This window comes from Brassica rapa, chromosome A05 (assembly GCF_000309985.2).
Source record: "Brassica rapa cultivar Chiifu-401-42 chromosome A05, CAAS_Brap_v3.01, whole genome shotgun sequence".
NCBI lineage: Eukaryota > Viridiplantae > Streptophyta > Magnoliopsida > Brassicales > Brassicaceae > Brassica > Brassica rapa.
The window spans coordinates 21,385,248-21,403,709 of NC_024799.2; the positions used below are offsets into that span (position 1 = coordinate 21,385,248).

An 18,462-nucleotide genomic window follows, 5' to 3' on the forward strand; every position below is an offset into this window, starting at 1 on the left:
TTAAACCAAATTCTCGATTTGAGACAAACATGAAAACAGAGACCGATCTCCACGTGTTTGCATGAATGCCACCTCAAAGCTGAAAAATTTGTCCTCCATTTGTTTTTTTTCACCCTTTTCCTATTATGTTCTCTGTCACCGCACAATAGCAACAAGTCACTCTACAATGGCGGAAACGTTCTCTCGCGGCGACGCCCAATACTGGCCCATCTACGGTAGCAGCAACACCACCGAAAGAAACAGCCCTTACGCTTCTCTTCTCCGCCTTCTCCGATCTCATTCACCAACCTCCTCACAGCTCTTTGGTCTCCTCGCTCTCTTCATATCCGGCGGAATCCTCCTCTTCCTCCTAGGCGTAACCGTGACGGCCGTCGGGATAGGCTTCGTTGTCTTTCTTCCGCTGATCATCATTTCGAGTCCGGTATGGATCCCGGTATTTATCGGGGTTGGCGGGTTCTTATCGGTGGCCGGTTTTCTTGTTGGAACGTTGGCTGTCGTATCGTGGGCGTATCGTTATTTCCGTGGAAGGCACCCGGTTGGATCGGATCAAATGGATTATGCACGTGGTCGGATCTATGACACGGCCTCTCACGTCAAAGATTATGCTAGAGAGTACGGTGGGTATTTCCACGGTAGGGCTAAAGATGCAGCACCTGGTGCTTAACCTTAACCTTAACCGGTCGTTATAATCTGGTTCAGGGTAAGATAACCTGTTCGGTGTATGGAGGATAAACATGGTTCATGCATATGGTAATATAAATATACTACTATAACATTTTGTTATTTTGTTTCCATTAATAAATAATAAAAATGAATATATCTGGTTATGTATAAGCTTTATAAGATTTTTGGCGTGCGTGTTCGTCACCTGAAATGTACTAGTATATATTTTTGGGACAGAACTAAAGTTCACCCCCTAGGGTGAACCTTTAAATTCACCTCACCATTTATGACCAATCAATTTTCCACATAGATAATTAATTAAAAAATATTAAATTAAATAAAAAATAGCTACAAAAAATAAAAAAATATTAATTTTAACGACGCTAATGCGTCCAGCGAAACCCTAAATCCTAAAATTTAAATTCTAAACTCTATACCCTAAATTCTAAACCCAAATCCAAACACCTAAACCAAAACCCTATACCCTAAACTCTAATCCTAGACCCTAAACCCAAACCGTAAATCCTAAACCCAAACCGTAAATTCTAAACCCAAAACCCTATATCCTAAACTCTAATCCTAGACCCTAAACCCAAACCGTAAATCCTAAACCCAAACCGTAAATCCTAAACTCAAAACCTATACCCTAAACCCAAATTCTAGACCTAAAATCCAAACGGTAAACCCTAAACCCAAACCCCGAACTTAAATGCTATAGGGTTTGGGTTAAGGTTTACGGTTTAGGTTTAGGGTTTAAGACTTAGGTTTAGGATATAGGGTTTAGGTTTATAGTCTATTTTTTGGGTTTAAGGTATATAATTTGGATTTAGGGTCTAGGATTAGGGTTTAGGGTATAGGGTTTGGATTTAGGGTCTAGGATTAGAGTTTAGGGTATAGGGTTTTGGTTTAAGGGTTTGGATTTGAGTTTAGAATTTAGGGTATAGGGTTTATAATTTAAAATTTAGGGTTTAGGGTTTCGCTGGAAGCGTTAGCGTCGTTAAAATTAGCATTTTTTATTTTTTGTAGCTATTTTTTGGTTAATTTAATATTTTTTAATTAATTATCTATGTGGAAAATTGATTGGTCATAAATAGTGGGGTGAATTTAAAGGTTCACCCTAGGGGGTGAACCTAAGTTCTGTCCATATTTTTGTTGAGAAATTCTTGGGTTCACCCCCTAAGGTGAACCTCTAGGTTCACCAACCAATAGTGTTTGAGTATTTGATATTTGATATCTTCTAAAAAAGGAAATAAAATTGAATTTCCAAATATGATATAGATTTTTAAAATAAAACAATAAAAATACATAAATATAGTTACAAAAAATAAATAAATAAATATTGTTAAAATGTTAGCAAAATACTAAATCCAATACCCTAAATTCTAAACTCCAAACCCTAAATTATAAACCTTAAATCTTGGATAAACCGTAAACCATTGGAAAATTTTAAACCCTAAATCATACATCAAAACTAAATCTTAATAAGACTAAACCCTAAATCCTAAATCCTAATCACTAAAGCATAAACCCGTGGATAAAGTCTGAACCCTTGGATAAATCATAAACTCTAAATTAAAAATATTTAAAATTAAATCCTAGAGTTTATGATTTATCCAAGGGTTTAGAATTTACCCAAGGGTTCAGAGTTTACCCAAGGGTTTAGGGTTTAGTGATTAGGATTTAGGGTTTAGTTTTATTAAAATTTAATTTTTAATGTATAATTTAGGGTTTAAGATTTTCCAATGTTTAAAGTTTATCCAAAGTTTAAGGTTTAACGTTTAGGGTATAGGGTTTAGGATTTAGGGTATAGGGTTTAATATTTTGCTGAAGACTTAATAATATTAATTTATTTATTTTTTGTAACTATTTTTATGTATTTTTATTATTTGATTTTAAAGATATAATCTAATTTGGATATTCAATTTTATTTCCTTTTTTAAAAGATATCAAATATCAAATACTCAAACACTATTGGTTGGTGAACCTAGAGGTTCACCCTAGGGGGTGAACCCAAGTATTTCTCATTTTTGTTGGCGAGTTAATTTACTTTCTTTTAAGACTTCAAAATGGCTTTCGGGTTATATAATATTTTTTCAAAGAAACGACGAGAGTAATGAACGGTTGATAAGGAAACATAGCGTTTTATTATATAGTATTGTTTTCGTCACTAGATCTTTATTAGTTTGCCAAATAGATTACACAATAATCTGCATAAAATATTTGATACCATCTACCAATCACAAGGGATTAACGTAACTTCTAGCGAGTTTAATCACCACTCACCTCATGAGTCATGATGACACACCAAACAGAACATCAGTCAAATTCCTCTTCCGTCGAGCTTAATACCGACCCGACATACGAACGTCTCGGCTGTTCCGGCACCCAAATGGAACATGGCGATCTCGGAGGCAGTTCCTTTACTTGATGTCCACGACAATCGTAGAAGATCACGCCGGAATAACACAACGGCTCACATTTGTCTCCCATTAAAATCTTTCTCTGCCAAATGCCATATTCCTCCTCCTCTTCCTCCTCCATCACCATTTCCACCGCCGTCTTTGCTTTTGTACCACCACAGCCGTCGTAAGCTTTTTTCTTCCGGCCAGCAATACTCTTCGCCTTTTTGCTTAAAGTCGTCAAAAGCTCCTTAGGACGTTCTTTGAGTTTAAGCTTCTTGGAGATTCGGCTGGCCTGTTTTGCACAACGTACCATGCATGAGAGAGACGTGGAAGCTCACGCTTAGACACTGGTGGACTGATGAAACATGTTCCCTCCTCGATATCTCCATGCTCTAAGGGTTTGTAACTCAAAATATTTGATTTGTTTTGTGATGCTCTTTTGGTCTGAAAATGGTTTGAGTTACGTTTTATTATATAACTCCACGGTTGAAGTAAGTAGGTCACCGGCTAATACGGTAGCCTTTGCGTTGACATATTTTATTGTATGACCTTTTCTAGATTCTTTGTGATGATCTCTCATGATATCAACGATGACTTCTTAATATATGATACGTTGAGATCTTTTGGCAAAAAAAAATATTGAGATCGATGATTGAATTCTTTGGGTTTGAATGATACATAACGAGCATGCGAGAGGCATGCATCAACGATCTCTATCTAAAACACTAACGTGTTTTGAATTCATTCATCGCAGAATATTAGTTATCTCAGTACATTTCGCGAGCTCTATGACAAAAGATATTAAAATTAAATTGCTGTATAACGGAATTTGTCAGCTCTTCCTTATTTGTATATCTGTAATAGTTTTTTTTATCACAAAATGCAATAAACATGCGTCAGTATTTATTTATTAAAAACAAAAATTCAAAACTATCTGATTAGCTAGTATAGATATTCACTGCAACAGGTTGATTCCGCCATTAACAATTTTAAAAGGAGGAAAAGAACAGGCTAGTTCCGACGACTTGATTTTATTAATTAGGTTATGCGGGACAAGAGATCATTTAATTTAGATTCTCTTTTGGACTAACATATTATGGACCAGCCGATATAAATAAGATTCTAGTTTTTTTCTCTAAATAAGCTCGTTAATGTTAAATGTGTAAAGGGCTTATTGTAAATGTGTTTTGTACAAGCTACAAAAGAAAAAAGTGTTTTGATCTAGATCCTAGTCACACTTGCAAAGGCGTTTCCATCATAATCACGACTTACAAATCCTCTACATGTTGGATAAATCTATCAAATCAACTTGATCGTTATCATATGTTAAGTTTCACAGGATCGTTCCAACTAATTATGTGGAAGACTTTGTCATTTCAGAATATTTAGATAAAGATTGATGGACCAAAACGTTATAGATCAGATTGGATTATGTGGATCTGATTCTGATATCATATTAAATTAGATGAATAAGGAGAGAAAATCGAAATCAATAGATATACATCACTTTAGAATTTTTTATCGTAAAGAAAACCATGTTCCATTGCTTTTCGATAGGCTGATGACTCTCGATGTTTCATGCTGGTGATGTGGTTTCGAACTTGCTTATCTATGATTCTTATAAGAACCGAGGCTGATTTAGGCTTCTCACCGAATCTTCTGCCATTAGGTTCCTTCCAAACAGCATATTACTTGAAGATTTTTGTTTCCACTAAACACTAGTTTATTTCGGTGTGTATCTATCAGTTAATTAAATCTCCTTCGGTCCAGTAGTCCACTTGATTCTCTCTTACGTATCATTCACATGGAAAACACCTAACACTTTACGTAGGTGGTTAACCATTTTAATTCAGCAGGTGCATTAATTAGAACTAGATTTTGACCTGCACGTCCGTGCGGTTGTATTTAAAAAAAAATATGATGCTATTTAATTTTTATGTCACTATTTAGAGTTGGACAAAAAATTCAAATTCGAAGAATCGAACCGATCCCAATCCGAATAAGTAGTACTAAATCCGAACTGGAATTGATTAAATATTCGAATTATTCAAAATTTTGGTATTTGAAGAGCTGAAACCTAATCCGATCCGAACCGAAGTATTTTGGGTATCCAAAATAGATTTATATACTTATATATATTAACTATTTTTGATTTAATATATATATATATATAAACATCCAGAATATATATGATACTTTTAAGTTTGCATAAATGCTTAAAAATATATATAAATAATCAAACGTAAATATTTTAAATAGTTAAAAAATACTCAAAACTCCAAAAATACTTAAATAATTATTAATTCTCTATCCAAATATTTAAATCAAACCTATTTAAATTAGTTATCCAAATCCGAACCAAATCCTCAAAGATCTGAACTGAACACCAAATCCCAAAAAGACCCGAAAACGAACCCGAACGCCCACCTCTAATCATTATTATATATATATCCTATATGTATCATCATAAGTTACAAAATTTGTGTTATCATATAATTAATGGTATTTTATACGTACCATCAAATAAGTTTTTTTATAATTAATAATATGTAATACGTACAATCACATAAATAATCACATATATAATATTTTAAAATTTAATGTTAAATATAAAAATCATAATTTAAGTTGGTGTTTGAAATTGGATTTTGTATTGTATTTTTCTTATATATATTGAAAACATTTTTATAATAGTTATTGGAAAATATGTTAGTAAAAATCAAATTTTGTAATACAAACTTAATAAAATCAAATATAGATATTAAGGAACGCGAAATGTAGTTGACCGGAACGATATACTTTTTTTTATCAACCCACTAACAAGTTCTTGCTTCGAGTTTATCTTACGGGCATGAAGAAAAAGTAATACATTTCACTGCAACAACAATGGCGATACAGGTAAAGAAAACTTGGATCTTTATAATACAAACTAAACATTATTATCTAATAAAACTATTACATAATATAAATAAACAAACAAAGAATATTATATCTTATAAAGAAGCACCTTATAGATGTTCTTTTTAGTAGTGATTAAAAAATAAGCTTACTTATCTTTGATTCTTTTAATCGAATTAAAATTTCTTAGAAATAAAATATTTTCACGTTCTGAGATATACACATCTATTTAGATAAAAGTAGTTATTGAAACTTTGAGAGTAATAGGATAATGATGACAAGAAGAAAGAAAGTAATAGGATAATATTGATATATATAATTTATTTTGGCGAAAAGAAAATATGTAAAAGTTAATGACTAATTTTTAATTTAAAAAGTTCATCTAAGAAAATGAAGATATGAACAATCAATACTATTAAAACTGAAGGGCCTTTTTTGAGGTACCCTTGAAGTTTTGAAGTATTTACCATTCTTTGCCACTGAATTATTTTTAATCTATGATTTCAATTAAATTTTGTATTTTTGAATTTTATTTTAATTAAAAGCAGAAAATCCTTTTGTTTAAAAATCATTCATAAAACGTTCAAACAAACTTCAGTTGCTATAATTTAGTTATTGTAATGGATACATGATATGTGCAGAAATCACGATACCCAAATTGTATGTTTAATCAACAATATCTCTTAACTTCCATGTTAAAAGGAATGTTGTTATTTTGAAAAATTAATAGCTTAATGTAGTTGACCACAATATATGCAAACTTCACGATTTAAGATTTAATTGACCACCATAGCTGACCATCATATCTGACCACCACGGTTAATATGCTTCACCATTTAGTTTTTAGCAAAATTATTAACTTAACGTAGTTGACCACTATAATTGTATAGTTCTATAAAATATTAATGAAATATTAATTATTGGTAATATTTATACACACGTTAGAAAATAATAATATAAAACTATTAATTTATAACAAAACACTAAATTTCCAAGCGCGGGTTTTTGGGATTATATTATAATACAAAGTTTTATTATATCAAAAAATATAATTTTTAACAGTTATATAATCTATGAATTAGTTTATTTGATATTTTATATGTACACTTTTACGTAAGTTTTTTTTAGGCATGAGAATTATATCCGGATCAAAAAAACAAACCAAACCGACCCGGAAATATAGGTTTAGTTCCAGAGAAGATAACCTATTGGGATTTTTTTTGGACCCCGCATGTCTTTGTTTGAGTCCGGGTCCTACCCTAGACCCGATCATAAATATGTTGTGTTTATTTGGTATATTTAGATATTTTGAATATGTTTCCGGCATTATGAATATTTTTTTAAGGTTTTTGGTTTACGATTATAGTTTTTAATTTCAGGTAAATTTTCAAATTAATTTTTTTTTGGGGTATTTGGATAAAATTTTGGATATTTTCAGTTCAGTGTCAGATTTTGAATAAGATTTTGAATTTTTAGGTATTTGAATTTTTTGGGTATTTGTTTGGAGTTTCAAGTAATTTTCGTGTTTCGGATATTTTTCAGATTTTCTAGATATTTCGAATCTTTTTAGGATCCTAAATACCCGAACAGATGTGGACTCATTACGTCCATATCGGGTCCAACAACCTTTTGATATAGATTTTTAACGTAATTGTACAAAAACATGGTTGATGAAATATATTTTAGAAAACTCATTTTTAAATATGAAAATATCTATCAAACTATAGACGGTTGAAAGTTTAGTATATAATATGAGATTTTAGTGGGAAAATTTATATATGATATGATTACGTTATTATAAAGGAAAGAGGAAGTTAAAATGTACACTTATATGTTGTGTAGCTTCTCTTGCATTAAATTATATATTATATGATAAAAGTGATAATATAAAACATTAATTTCAATGCTTTTATGATTAAAAGTCAAAATGGTAAACATAATAATATTAATGATTAAGATTTAGGAGTGGTATTTGAATAAATAAAGGAATTGAATAAATTATTGTTAGAGAAATATATGATAACATATTGTTAGTCTAAGTTTGAGTTAAATAAAGTGTCCAAACAACTTTGTTAGGTAGATTTTTTAAGACTTCTTCCTTTTTAATAGTATTGATTTATCATGTTACTCTCTAAACATTTTGAAAACCAAACCAAGATCGACTCAGTATATATATTGGTTGATTGGTCTGACCAGTTTAACCTGCTTAACGAGTTTTAAATTTTTTTTATAATTATATATGTATATATACCATATGCTTTAAGAAAGAAAAATGAATTCTATATGAACTTAAATTATTAACATAATAAGATTAACATTCAAATCACCATGTATATTTTTTCTTACCACAAAATTTCAAATGTTATATTAATGGAAAATTTTGAAAACATATAATATTTAGATAACAAGTGGGAATAAGACATAATTTTTCGTATGAAATAATATGTGAAAACTGAAAAGACAAAAACTAATTAATCACTAACAGTTTCATAACAAAATTCTTAGAACAATTAAAAGACTATAAACTATGTTTTAGTTTAGCAGAATCCATGGTTTTTTTATCCGGGCCGGAGTTTTTCAAATACAGTTTTTATTGTTCCAAATCATCGGTTCTACTGGATTTTTCCAGTTTTTCTCAAATCCAAGTTGACTGGCCTAATCAGTTTAACGGGTTTTTAAAATTTTACTGTATATTATATATGTATATATACCATGTTTAAAGGAAAAAATGAATTCTATGTGAACTTAAATTGTTGACATACATAAGACTAACATTCAAATCACCATACATATTTTTTCTTACAACAAAATTTCAAGTCATCGGTTTTACTGGATTTTCTATTTTTTTTCAAATCCCAAATTTTAAACTGAATCGAACTCAACTTATTAGACGAGTCATGGTCGGACTGTTTTCGAGTGGTTGGCCCGGTCTGATTTCCAAAACATTGCAATGTTTATAACATAAAATATCCCGCGCTTTTAAAGCGCGGGTCAAAATCTAGTATATCTTTAAATTTGAAGTAATATTGTTAAAACAGGGTTGGAGATAGTTTTAGTGTCTCTTGAGTCGTGACCTCATACTAATGTTTCCAGTTATTGTTTCGCTTATCACAATTATAAGCGAGAAACTAGTCCATATATATGCAGTAAACAACTTTTAGTGCTTTAAGTTTTTTTTTTACGGAGATTTATACTTCGAAGAAAATAATGTTGCTAGAATTGTGAAAGTGGTATGTTTGTTTGGCAGTGGCCAATTAGTCATATGAGAATACATGTAACAAAACATCCTTATGGGAGGCATAATCTACTTGGTGATTCAATGAGAATATAAATGCAACAAGACAACAATTATTAGTGCTTTAAGTTCTTATGGAAATCAAATTTGGAAAAAGTAACATAGGTAAGATTGTTTTAAAATAGTACAATATGTGTAGATTTTGGTGAGACTGTTGTAGCCACATCAAAACAAAATATCATAAATCAATGATCGAATTAACTTGGTATTTTGAAACCAGTTACTCAAAATCAACGATAATTTACGTGAAGATATATGTAAACCAGTTAGTGATAGTTGACCCAATTGGCAATTGGCAATTTTCAAATCAGAAAGTTTATTTCAGCAAGAACTGCTCTCCTTCAATGATTTCAATTTTCACATAATTTTCGTGACTTGAATATATATATATATTTTTTCCTTATGATAGGTGAAGTTTTAATATATAAAAAGTTCATTCTATTTATTATCTTAGTTTAAGTATTGAAAGAAATACAAACTTAATAAAATAATTGGTAAATTAAAAATTAAGTAAAAATAAGTAAAACACAAGTAAAAAAAAAGCAAAACATGCTTTTATTTTAGAAAAATATAATATTAAAAAGTGGAAACATCTTTTCTATTGTGCACACCAGGGTGTCTAGACAGTAAGCTTGTGAAGGGAAAGATTGTGTTGTGCGATTCCGCGGAGTATACGGAAGATGTTCAATCTAAGTAGCAGCTGGGATACAGTTCCAAGTCAACTTTTCTAGAACATTAAGGAACGTTGGCATGTGGTCCACATACAAAGCAGAGGTTTCCAGGAGTAAGTTGGAAGTCAGAGTAATTCCAGAAACCTTGAAAGTTAAATTCATATTATTGTAACTGTACATAAGAGTTTGTGATTACATACTTAGGCCAAGTCCAACGGAACTGTAAAACGCCAAAATAGTGATGTATTTGATGATTTCTCTCTCCAATCACACTGCAAAAACAACGCCATTTTTGTGTGATTCCCTTCCTTGCTACAGTGTCACACTATATTTGGTGTAACACTGTAGCAACGGCAAAACCTTTTTTTTTTTTTTTTGTAAAACTGTTTATTTTAATATTGTTTGACCAAAAAATATTGTTTAATTATATTTGACTATATTTTTGTTACAGCATTATGTTTTAATTAGATCTGATATTTTAATTAAAAAAAATATACCATATTTCTTTTGTTATCTTTAACATTGATTTAATATAAAATATTAATTTATATGAAAACAAATTAAAAACTAGATTAAAAATACATAACAAAGTTTAGTTCAAACACAAGAAATTTAAATTGCAATATTAAAACTAAAAAATAAAAATTGCATACAACAAAAGAACTTTTAAAAATAGGCCGAGATAAATATCTAATAATTAGGGAAATTATTATTCATCCCATTAAAATAATTAGAATAAGTTAATATATGTTAGTCATAAAATATTAAATATTCTACTAAAAAATTAAAAACAAAGAATCTTTTTAATAATTTAATAATAGAGAATATTCTTTTTAGTGTAAGATTTGGTGTTGTGGTTGGAAAGTCAAAAACATTTAGTGCTAAAACTGCACTAAAATAGTATAATTTTGACACTAAAATAGTGTTATGGGTTGGAGATGCCCTTAGTGATTCTTGTATATGTGTCCAAGAAAGTTTCAATGACTTAGTGGTAACTGCCCTATATTTATGTCATACTAACCTGGTTTGATCCTTTCCTTTGCATTGTTTTTTCATTTTTTACGAAAAAATAAATAAGATGACGTGGCAACTTCGGGCTCTTTGATTGGCTGATTTTCCTATCATACGTGGACATACTTTTTCCATGGCTTATATCCTCTTTTAGTATTGTATTGATCTTTGTTTATTTTTAGTATATAGAACATTAAATACAGAGTAAATATATAAAAATCTAGTCTATGTTCTCCAATTATTTACTGTATTTTACTTATTCAAAATTGACCATTTTTAATTATCTATGTTTTCCATTGTTCACTGACTGTTGCTGGAATTGTTATATCTCTCGTTTTAATGTTTAGTTTTTTTTAAAACTAAAGTTCAACAAAATTATTTACGTTGGAATATGTTTTCATAAGTTATTAAACGTATTGTCAATAATATTAATCGAACATGAACTAGTTAAAACACTTGGTTATTCAAAATTTGTGAATAACTTTGAAAGAAAATTTGCAAAAATTTTATTGATATTTATGTATTTTATATAAATTTTTTAAATTTTAATAATGTTAAAAATGCAAAAAAAAAATTGTAACTAAGGGGCAATATTTTTTGAATGTGCTTTAGGCACCACCGGACTCCGGACCGGCACTGCAGTTGAGTCTGGAACTTACATGTCTTGCCGGCACGTTGCTGGAGCTTCCGCCTACATCAAGACCTTTCACCCTGAATGGTCTCCTTCAATGATCCAGTCCGTGATTATGACTACAGGTAAACAATTTTCAATCAGAAAATTTACTTCAGCAAGAAAATGAATATTATGGAGTGTTATGTAAATATTATATAGTATGTTACCTATTATGTACTATGTGAATATTGGTGTAGTCTAGGGTTACAGACGTTTGTATATATACCCTATTGGAGATAATAATACAGTCACAATATGCGTTGTTTTTGTACTGGAACAGAGCTTTCTTGTTCTTTATAATGTACCTGTTTTATGTGTGTTTCTTGCAGCTTGGGCGATGTCCATGGATCAGGGCGAGTTTGCTTATGGAGCAGGCCATGTGGACCCAATAAAAGCTGTTAATCCTGGACTCGTCTATGAAGTTGATAAATCGGATCACATTAATTTTCTCTGCGGAATGAACTACATTTTGAAAATGCTTCAACTCATTTCTGGTGAAGCCGTCACTTGCACCGGTAAGACGCTCCCAAAAAACCTCAATTACCCTTCCATGACGGCTAGAGTAGCAGCTGGGAAACAGTTCCAAGTCAACTTTTCTAGAACATTAAGGAACCTTGGCATGCGGTCCACATACAAAGCAGAGGTTTCGGGAAGTAAGTTCGATGTGAGGGTAATTCCAGAAGCCTTGTCTTTGAACACAATGCACGAGAAGGAATCCTTCGAGCTTACTGTTTGTCTGTTTCAGGGAATGGTTCTGAAGACGGTAAACTGGTGTCTGCTCATTTGAAGTGGTCTGATGGCGTGCACATTGTGAGAAACCCCATTGTTATTTATGCTTGAGAAGTAATTAATTAGTGTTATGTTGCTTGTCTAATCTATTGTTTTTCATAAACCGTCATCTGAAAAGTATATTAAATGCATCTTTGAACTTACCTTGATACAGACTTTACGAACCCTCTTCCTTTACCTAATAGTATCCCAAATTGATCGTCAGTTCCTCCTTCAACGTCCAGGTATTTTCATAATCTCTATGATCCGCTGTGCTTTATTTTGTGTGATTGATCATTTTCAAGCTATTGAGTACAATCCGGCTTTGTTTTGAGTTTTGACTCTTTGAAGCTACAAGTTTAAAAGAATCAAAAGTCATATGAACGGGATCCTCTTGCTTTTTCCACCTTTTGAGTTTCTTCTCTTGATATTGTTTTATTTATTTTGAAAATAGAGACTGAGCAATCCCTTTGCTTAGGCGATCATTAGGCCAGTCATCAACTTCAAGAGGGATCCATGGCCAAGAGTCTCTGACACTGCCAAAGAACTTGTTAGAAAGATGCTTGGACCTGACCTCCAGGAGCTGATTAACAGATTTTGTTTTAAATTATGGCGAGTTTGTGTCTGTCTCTGTGCATTTTGAGAAGATTGCGACCAACAAAAGTTTGCATAAGGCTTTTAGCTTTGTCGACCAGAACCAGAGCGAGTACATAGAGGTTAAGGAGCTCCGGCGAGCTTAAAATTACGAGTACATCCTTGTGGTGCTGAAACACGAAGTCATGGTGAGCTTTTACCAGCGCATGTTCGAACCATGTCGCTTAGACTTAAATTTTTTTGTTTCCTATGTGATCACTATTGAAAATGATGACACGTAAAATGAGTATCAAATACTAAGAAAATGAAACTTAGTGGTATGTAGACTGGTTTTTAATATACAAGATAAATTTGTATCTGATACTTTTAAATTTGTAAAAACTCTTTTTTTTTTCTTGTTTAAATGTAACATATAATAAATCACGTATATGGTAACAAAGAAAATAATAAAAATACATAAATGAGTATAAATACGGTTAAACATCAAATCAATGAAAGATATCACAGATGACTAATTTATATAATTTGGGGAATCGACGATGTTAATGATTTTCTTATTCAAACTATAATGTATTTGTTTCTATTTATGTATATAAAAAAAATTAACAATCATGTTTGAAACAATATTGAGCAATATATATATGTAGAGAGAGTTGCACAATAGTTATAAGAGAAATAGGAAAATATGTTTCCTTTGCCTGGCTTTCCTCCATGTAAAAACTCTGTCTGCTCCGGTCCAGAGTGTTGTGCTGCCGGTATGTTTCCAGTGTGATTATTAGAGACAATATGTGGAATATCCCCAATTAAAGTCCAAATTTGCTGAATGCCTATAATTATGGATAACCCAAAAAGGAGTAACATTTTGATATTGTGCGGACGAAAATACCCTTATGCTTTGTCGAAAATAAGTAACTCTAGATCTATCAACTAAATATTTACATAGCAGGTAACAATCTACATAACAACTAACATATCCGCTAATAATTTCAGTATCATCTAATAATCTATGTATCAAACAAATGTATCGACTAACAAATCATATATCAGTTAATGAAACTATTAACAATTAATTAGTTATCTATTAAATAGCTCTAAATCTATTTGTAACAGCTAACACTTCATGTATCGATTAAGAATCCATTAAAATCTAAATAATAGCAGGTAAGTAATAAAATACCTGCTAACGTATATATTATCTAAAAGTTGATTGTGATTCGAAATTGGAAACATTGGAATTGGGGTGAGATAATAAGATTAGCATTATGAGTGTCAAAAGAATCAGAATAAAAAAATAAAGATTTGTGTTGAATTAGAAGATGATTTGAAGAATTTGTACGAGAGATAAAGAGATTAGAACACATAAAAGGGAGAAGAAAGAGAGATAGAGATAAGGATATTATAGTCACTAAAAATATTAAAAAGAAACAAGGTTATATGGCAAATTACATGGGTTTCTGGGTGCATCTACGCCAATTACTCCTGATTATTATTAATTTTAAGAGTAATTGGTGCACATACACCTAAACTGAACACTAATTTAGTTTCTACCCACCATTTTACCGTGTCATTTTACTTCCCATTATACCTTTATCCCACTACACAAGCCTACCACATAGCTTCTGCATGCGTCAGTGAAGTGTTCCTTTTATCCTCTGGTTTAAACAATACTACTAGATAGATGTGGGTATAGGAGTAACAGTGTCTGCTGCTTTTCGGGTGATGCAAATTCTAGAGAATCAAGAGTCTCATTAATTCGATAGACAGCTAATAACCATCTTCTTTCATATCATCAATTTGTCCCCACTGCCTTTGGTTTTGAATCACCAGAATAAGAAATCAACAGATTGAGTATCGTCTATGTTTTTTTTTGGTAAACATGTTAAGATTATACCAAATTTTTCTGTTTTTTACAGACAGACATAGATCACAAGAAGCAGAGCAAAGTAATACAAGCTAACAGAGACTCAGACCTAAAATACCAGACCTATCTACAAGATTAACAGCAGAAACAAGAAGGAAACATCAGAGAGTGAACATTCGCTCGAGTATCGTCTATGTTCTCTTGTCCTCTTTGTTTTCTTAGCTTCTTTTGTTCTTGTTTTTCAGTTCCAAAAACCTTTATAATAAAAAAAAACTGAAAACATCATCTAAGATCGTTTGAAATGTTTCTTCTCTCTTATTATCTTATATATTAAAACAGAAGTCACAACCTTGATTCATGTGTGATATTTTAAAAAATGAACCATTACTAAAAAATCATATTTCATTTATTCTCTAATTATATCTTTATCTATAATCGTAACTATAATGACACGTAAGCCTAAAAATCTGGTTTGGTTAACCAGTATACGTTTTCTTCACCGTTAACACATTACAATGTCAAATCTCATTAGAACCATCAAACCTAACATTATAAAAATATTCAGCCGGTTTGTTCAAGACATTTGATAAAAAAAATATATCATACTTTCACAATTCTGACCATGAATTTTACATACATTATAAATTCATTCATCTATCTAAAACTAGATTAATCATAAACCGGTTCTGACCAACATTATTATATATATATATATATATATATATATATATATATATATATATATATGATAATTTAATGTTTATAATACATTTGTAGTGGGACTATACTTCTGGTTAACAAGTTTTGACCAACATATACATTAAATTATAAAACCATACATATATCTAAAACCATACTAATCATTCGTAGTGTGCTCTGTTTCAAACCGGCTTTTTTTTTTTGCAAAGCAAGTAATCAAAATTAAAAATATGTTGCAACAGAAATATCTTACTTTCCGAATATTCACTGTTTATTCCCTAAGAAGTTCTTATATGTTTAAACTGACCACGCAAAATATTAAAAAAAGATACGATTATTTTTCAAACAATTTTGGCGTAAGGGTTACGACTTAGATTATACTAGAAAATCTAACAAATACTCAAAATATATTAAAATATCCGAAAAAGATCTAAAATTATTTCATTATTAGCTCGACCAGCTTTAAAGCCAACAGGCTTTAAAAACAATGTTTAAGAATTTTAAAAACAAAGAAGATAATTAAACAAAAATTCAACACAAACGTATTAGCTGTTGTTAACACTAGAGTTCAAATCTGTTTTGTATATTAAGGATCACCATGTATCCTATGCAGTGTCACTGAATATTAAACCTTAATTCAAGAACCATGGTTAAAATTCAGAGATCCGAGTTTCACGTAATGTTCAAGGTATATGATTTTTGTCTCAACTCATCGGATCACAGACATCTTGCATATTACTGAGATTTCTAAATCTAAAAGATAAAGTCTTTACAAGATCTTAATTTTCAAAAAATATATGTAAATATTTTCACCAATTTCGTAATTAATTTTGAAATATTATTATACATTAATATATTCAGTTATCATTTATGAAATAAAAGTAAAAATTTTATCCTATTTTTTTTTTATCTATTATATAGTCATAATCAATCATATTAAAAAATTATTATATTGAACTAAATATGATTAAATAATTTTAAATTAATAAATTTATTATCTAATTTTTTTCATAATTATAAATATTTATGTTCAAAAATATAATACGTTGGTAGACGGGTTAACATTAGCAACTATATTATACATGTATATAAATTAACATGTATTTCATTAAAGCTAATAATATAAAATATTTGTGAATACTTTAATCGTGATATCTTTGCATTTTAAATATGTATATATATATATATATATATATTTAAAGTTTATTATAACAAATCTGTTGATAAATATTTTAATTTTCAAAAATTTTATGTAAATATTTTCACTAATTTTGTAATTAGCAATGAACTATTATTATGCATTAATATATATTCAATTATCGTTTATAAAAAAATTATATCATTTTTATCTATTTTATAATCATAATCAGTCATGTTAAAATAAAATTATTATATTGAGCTAAAAATATAAATTTATATTAAATTGATAAATTTAAAAATTTTCCTTTCATAAATATAAAATGCTCATTTTATAAATATAATATGATGACAGAATGACTTAACATTAGCAAACTATATACTACATGTAGAAAATTAATATTTTTCTTTATACAATAATAGATTATCTAAAATGAATGTAAGTAAAAAAATATTGCTTAAAGAAAATCCAGCTTTGAAAGGTGGATCAGAATTTAGCATAAATAAATACAATATAATTTTTAAATATGCTATTTTATGTATATATAAAAATTTTTAATAACTAAATGCAAATACATTAAGATAAATATATAATAATAACCAACAAATACATATGACGGTTTTTAAAAAATTGATTAACTACAACATATAAAGGATAAAATTATAAAATTATTGTATATGAAATAGTTATTTAAACATTTAAGTATACGATTAACTTTTTAAAAATGTATACTACTTATAATCCAAAATAAATATCTACATATATAAAACTGCAAACAAACACCCGCGCAGTTGCGCGGGTCGAGATCTAGTTTTCTTTCTTACAACGCAAATGATACCAAATTGGATTCAAATTAAGTTTTATTGTTTATTGAATTTATTTTATGTATTTAATTACTTTTCTTAAAACTTTAGTCATTGATGATATATATTTTTGGGGAGTTTAGAAATATAGTTATCTATACATCCAAATCATATGAAATGCTAAAATGTGTTTGGTTGCATAGATGATAGCTGTACCGTTCCAAAGTAAGAGCAGTTGATGAAATCTCTTCTCAAGCAGCTAAAATCGAAGCCGGAGCCGAAGAGGAGGCGACCAAGTTTATCATTTTATTTTCGCTATGGTTAACATTATGCTTGATACATAATTTATTAGATGATACATTTTTTGTTGTCTGATACATGTTTCGTTGTAGATACCTTATCTTATATATTAAAACAGAAGTCACAACCTTGATTCATGTGTGATTTTTTTAAAAATGGACCTAATGGACCTATTCATAGAAATTCATACTATATTTTAATTCAGACTAATAATAAATATAATTTTTAAAATATTTTAATCATAGTATCTTTTGATATCTTTTCATTTTAAATATAAATATATTTATTTTAAAATTCTAACAAATCTGTTTAAAAAGATTTTTACAAGATCTTCATTTTTGAAATTATATTTAAATATTTTCACTAATTTCGAAATTAGTTTAAATATTATTATACATTAATATATTCAGTTATATGAAATGAAAAATAAAAAATCTATAATATTTTAGTTATTATATAATCATAATCAATCATATTATATTAAAATTATTATATTGAGCTAAATATAATAAAATTGTATTAAATATATATATTTATATATATTTTATTTTCGTAATTATAAAATATTTATGTTCAAAAATAAAATATAATATGTTGGTAAGATGGGTTAACATTATCAAACTATATAATACATGTATAAAAATTAACATGTATTTCTTTAAAGTTAATAATATAAAATCTTTGTA

At 29.4% G+C, this 18,462-nt stretch overlaps 3 protein-coding genes across 3 annotated transcripts; 2 read left to right on the plus strand and 1 right to left on the minus strand.

The window, feature by feature from the left end:
• Positions 1 to 14: 14 nt before the first annotated feature.
• On the plus strand, positions 15 to 847 carry LOC103869550 (oleosin 1). The gene has a single exon (XM_009147633.3). It carries the CDS (start codon positions 62 to 64, stop codon positions 662 to 664), a length of 603 nt encoding a protein of 200 aa, XP_009145881.2. The 5' UTR covers positions 15 to 61; the 3' UTR covers positions 665 to 847.
• Positions 848 to 2,505: 1,658 nt separating this feature from the next.
• On the minus strand, positions 2,506 to 5,143 carry LOC103869795. The gene is given in 2 exon segments (XM_033292879.1): positions 2,506 to 3,378; positions 3,380 to 5,143. Coding segments are annotated over 2 exon segments (474 nt in total). The 5' UTR covers positions 3,455 to 5,143; the 3' UTR covers positions 2,506 to 2,979.
• A 2,404-nt stretch (positions 5,144 to 7,547) lies between these two features.
• Positions 7,548 to 16,472, plus strand: LOC103869551 (subtilisin-like protease SBT4.5). Its single transcript, XM_033292373.1, is given in 2 exon segments — positions 7,548 to 12,343; positions 12,346 to 16,472. Coding segments are annotated over 2 exon segments (501 nt in total). The 5' UTR covers positions 7,548 to 11,950; the 3' UTR covers positions 12,454 to 16,472.
• The last annotated feature ends 1,990 nt before the right edge of the window (positions 16,473 to 18,462 follow it).

Coding starts and splice junctions, on each gene's coding strand:
- LOC103869550 (XM_009147633.3), top strand. CDS start 62: ATGAATGCCACCTCAAAGCTGAAAAATTTGTCCTCCATTTGTTTTTTT.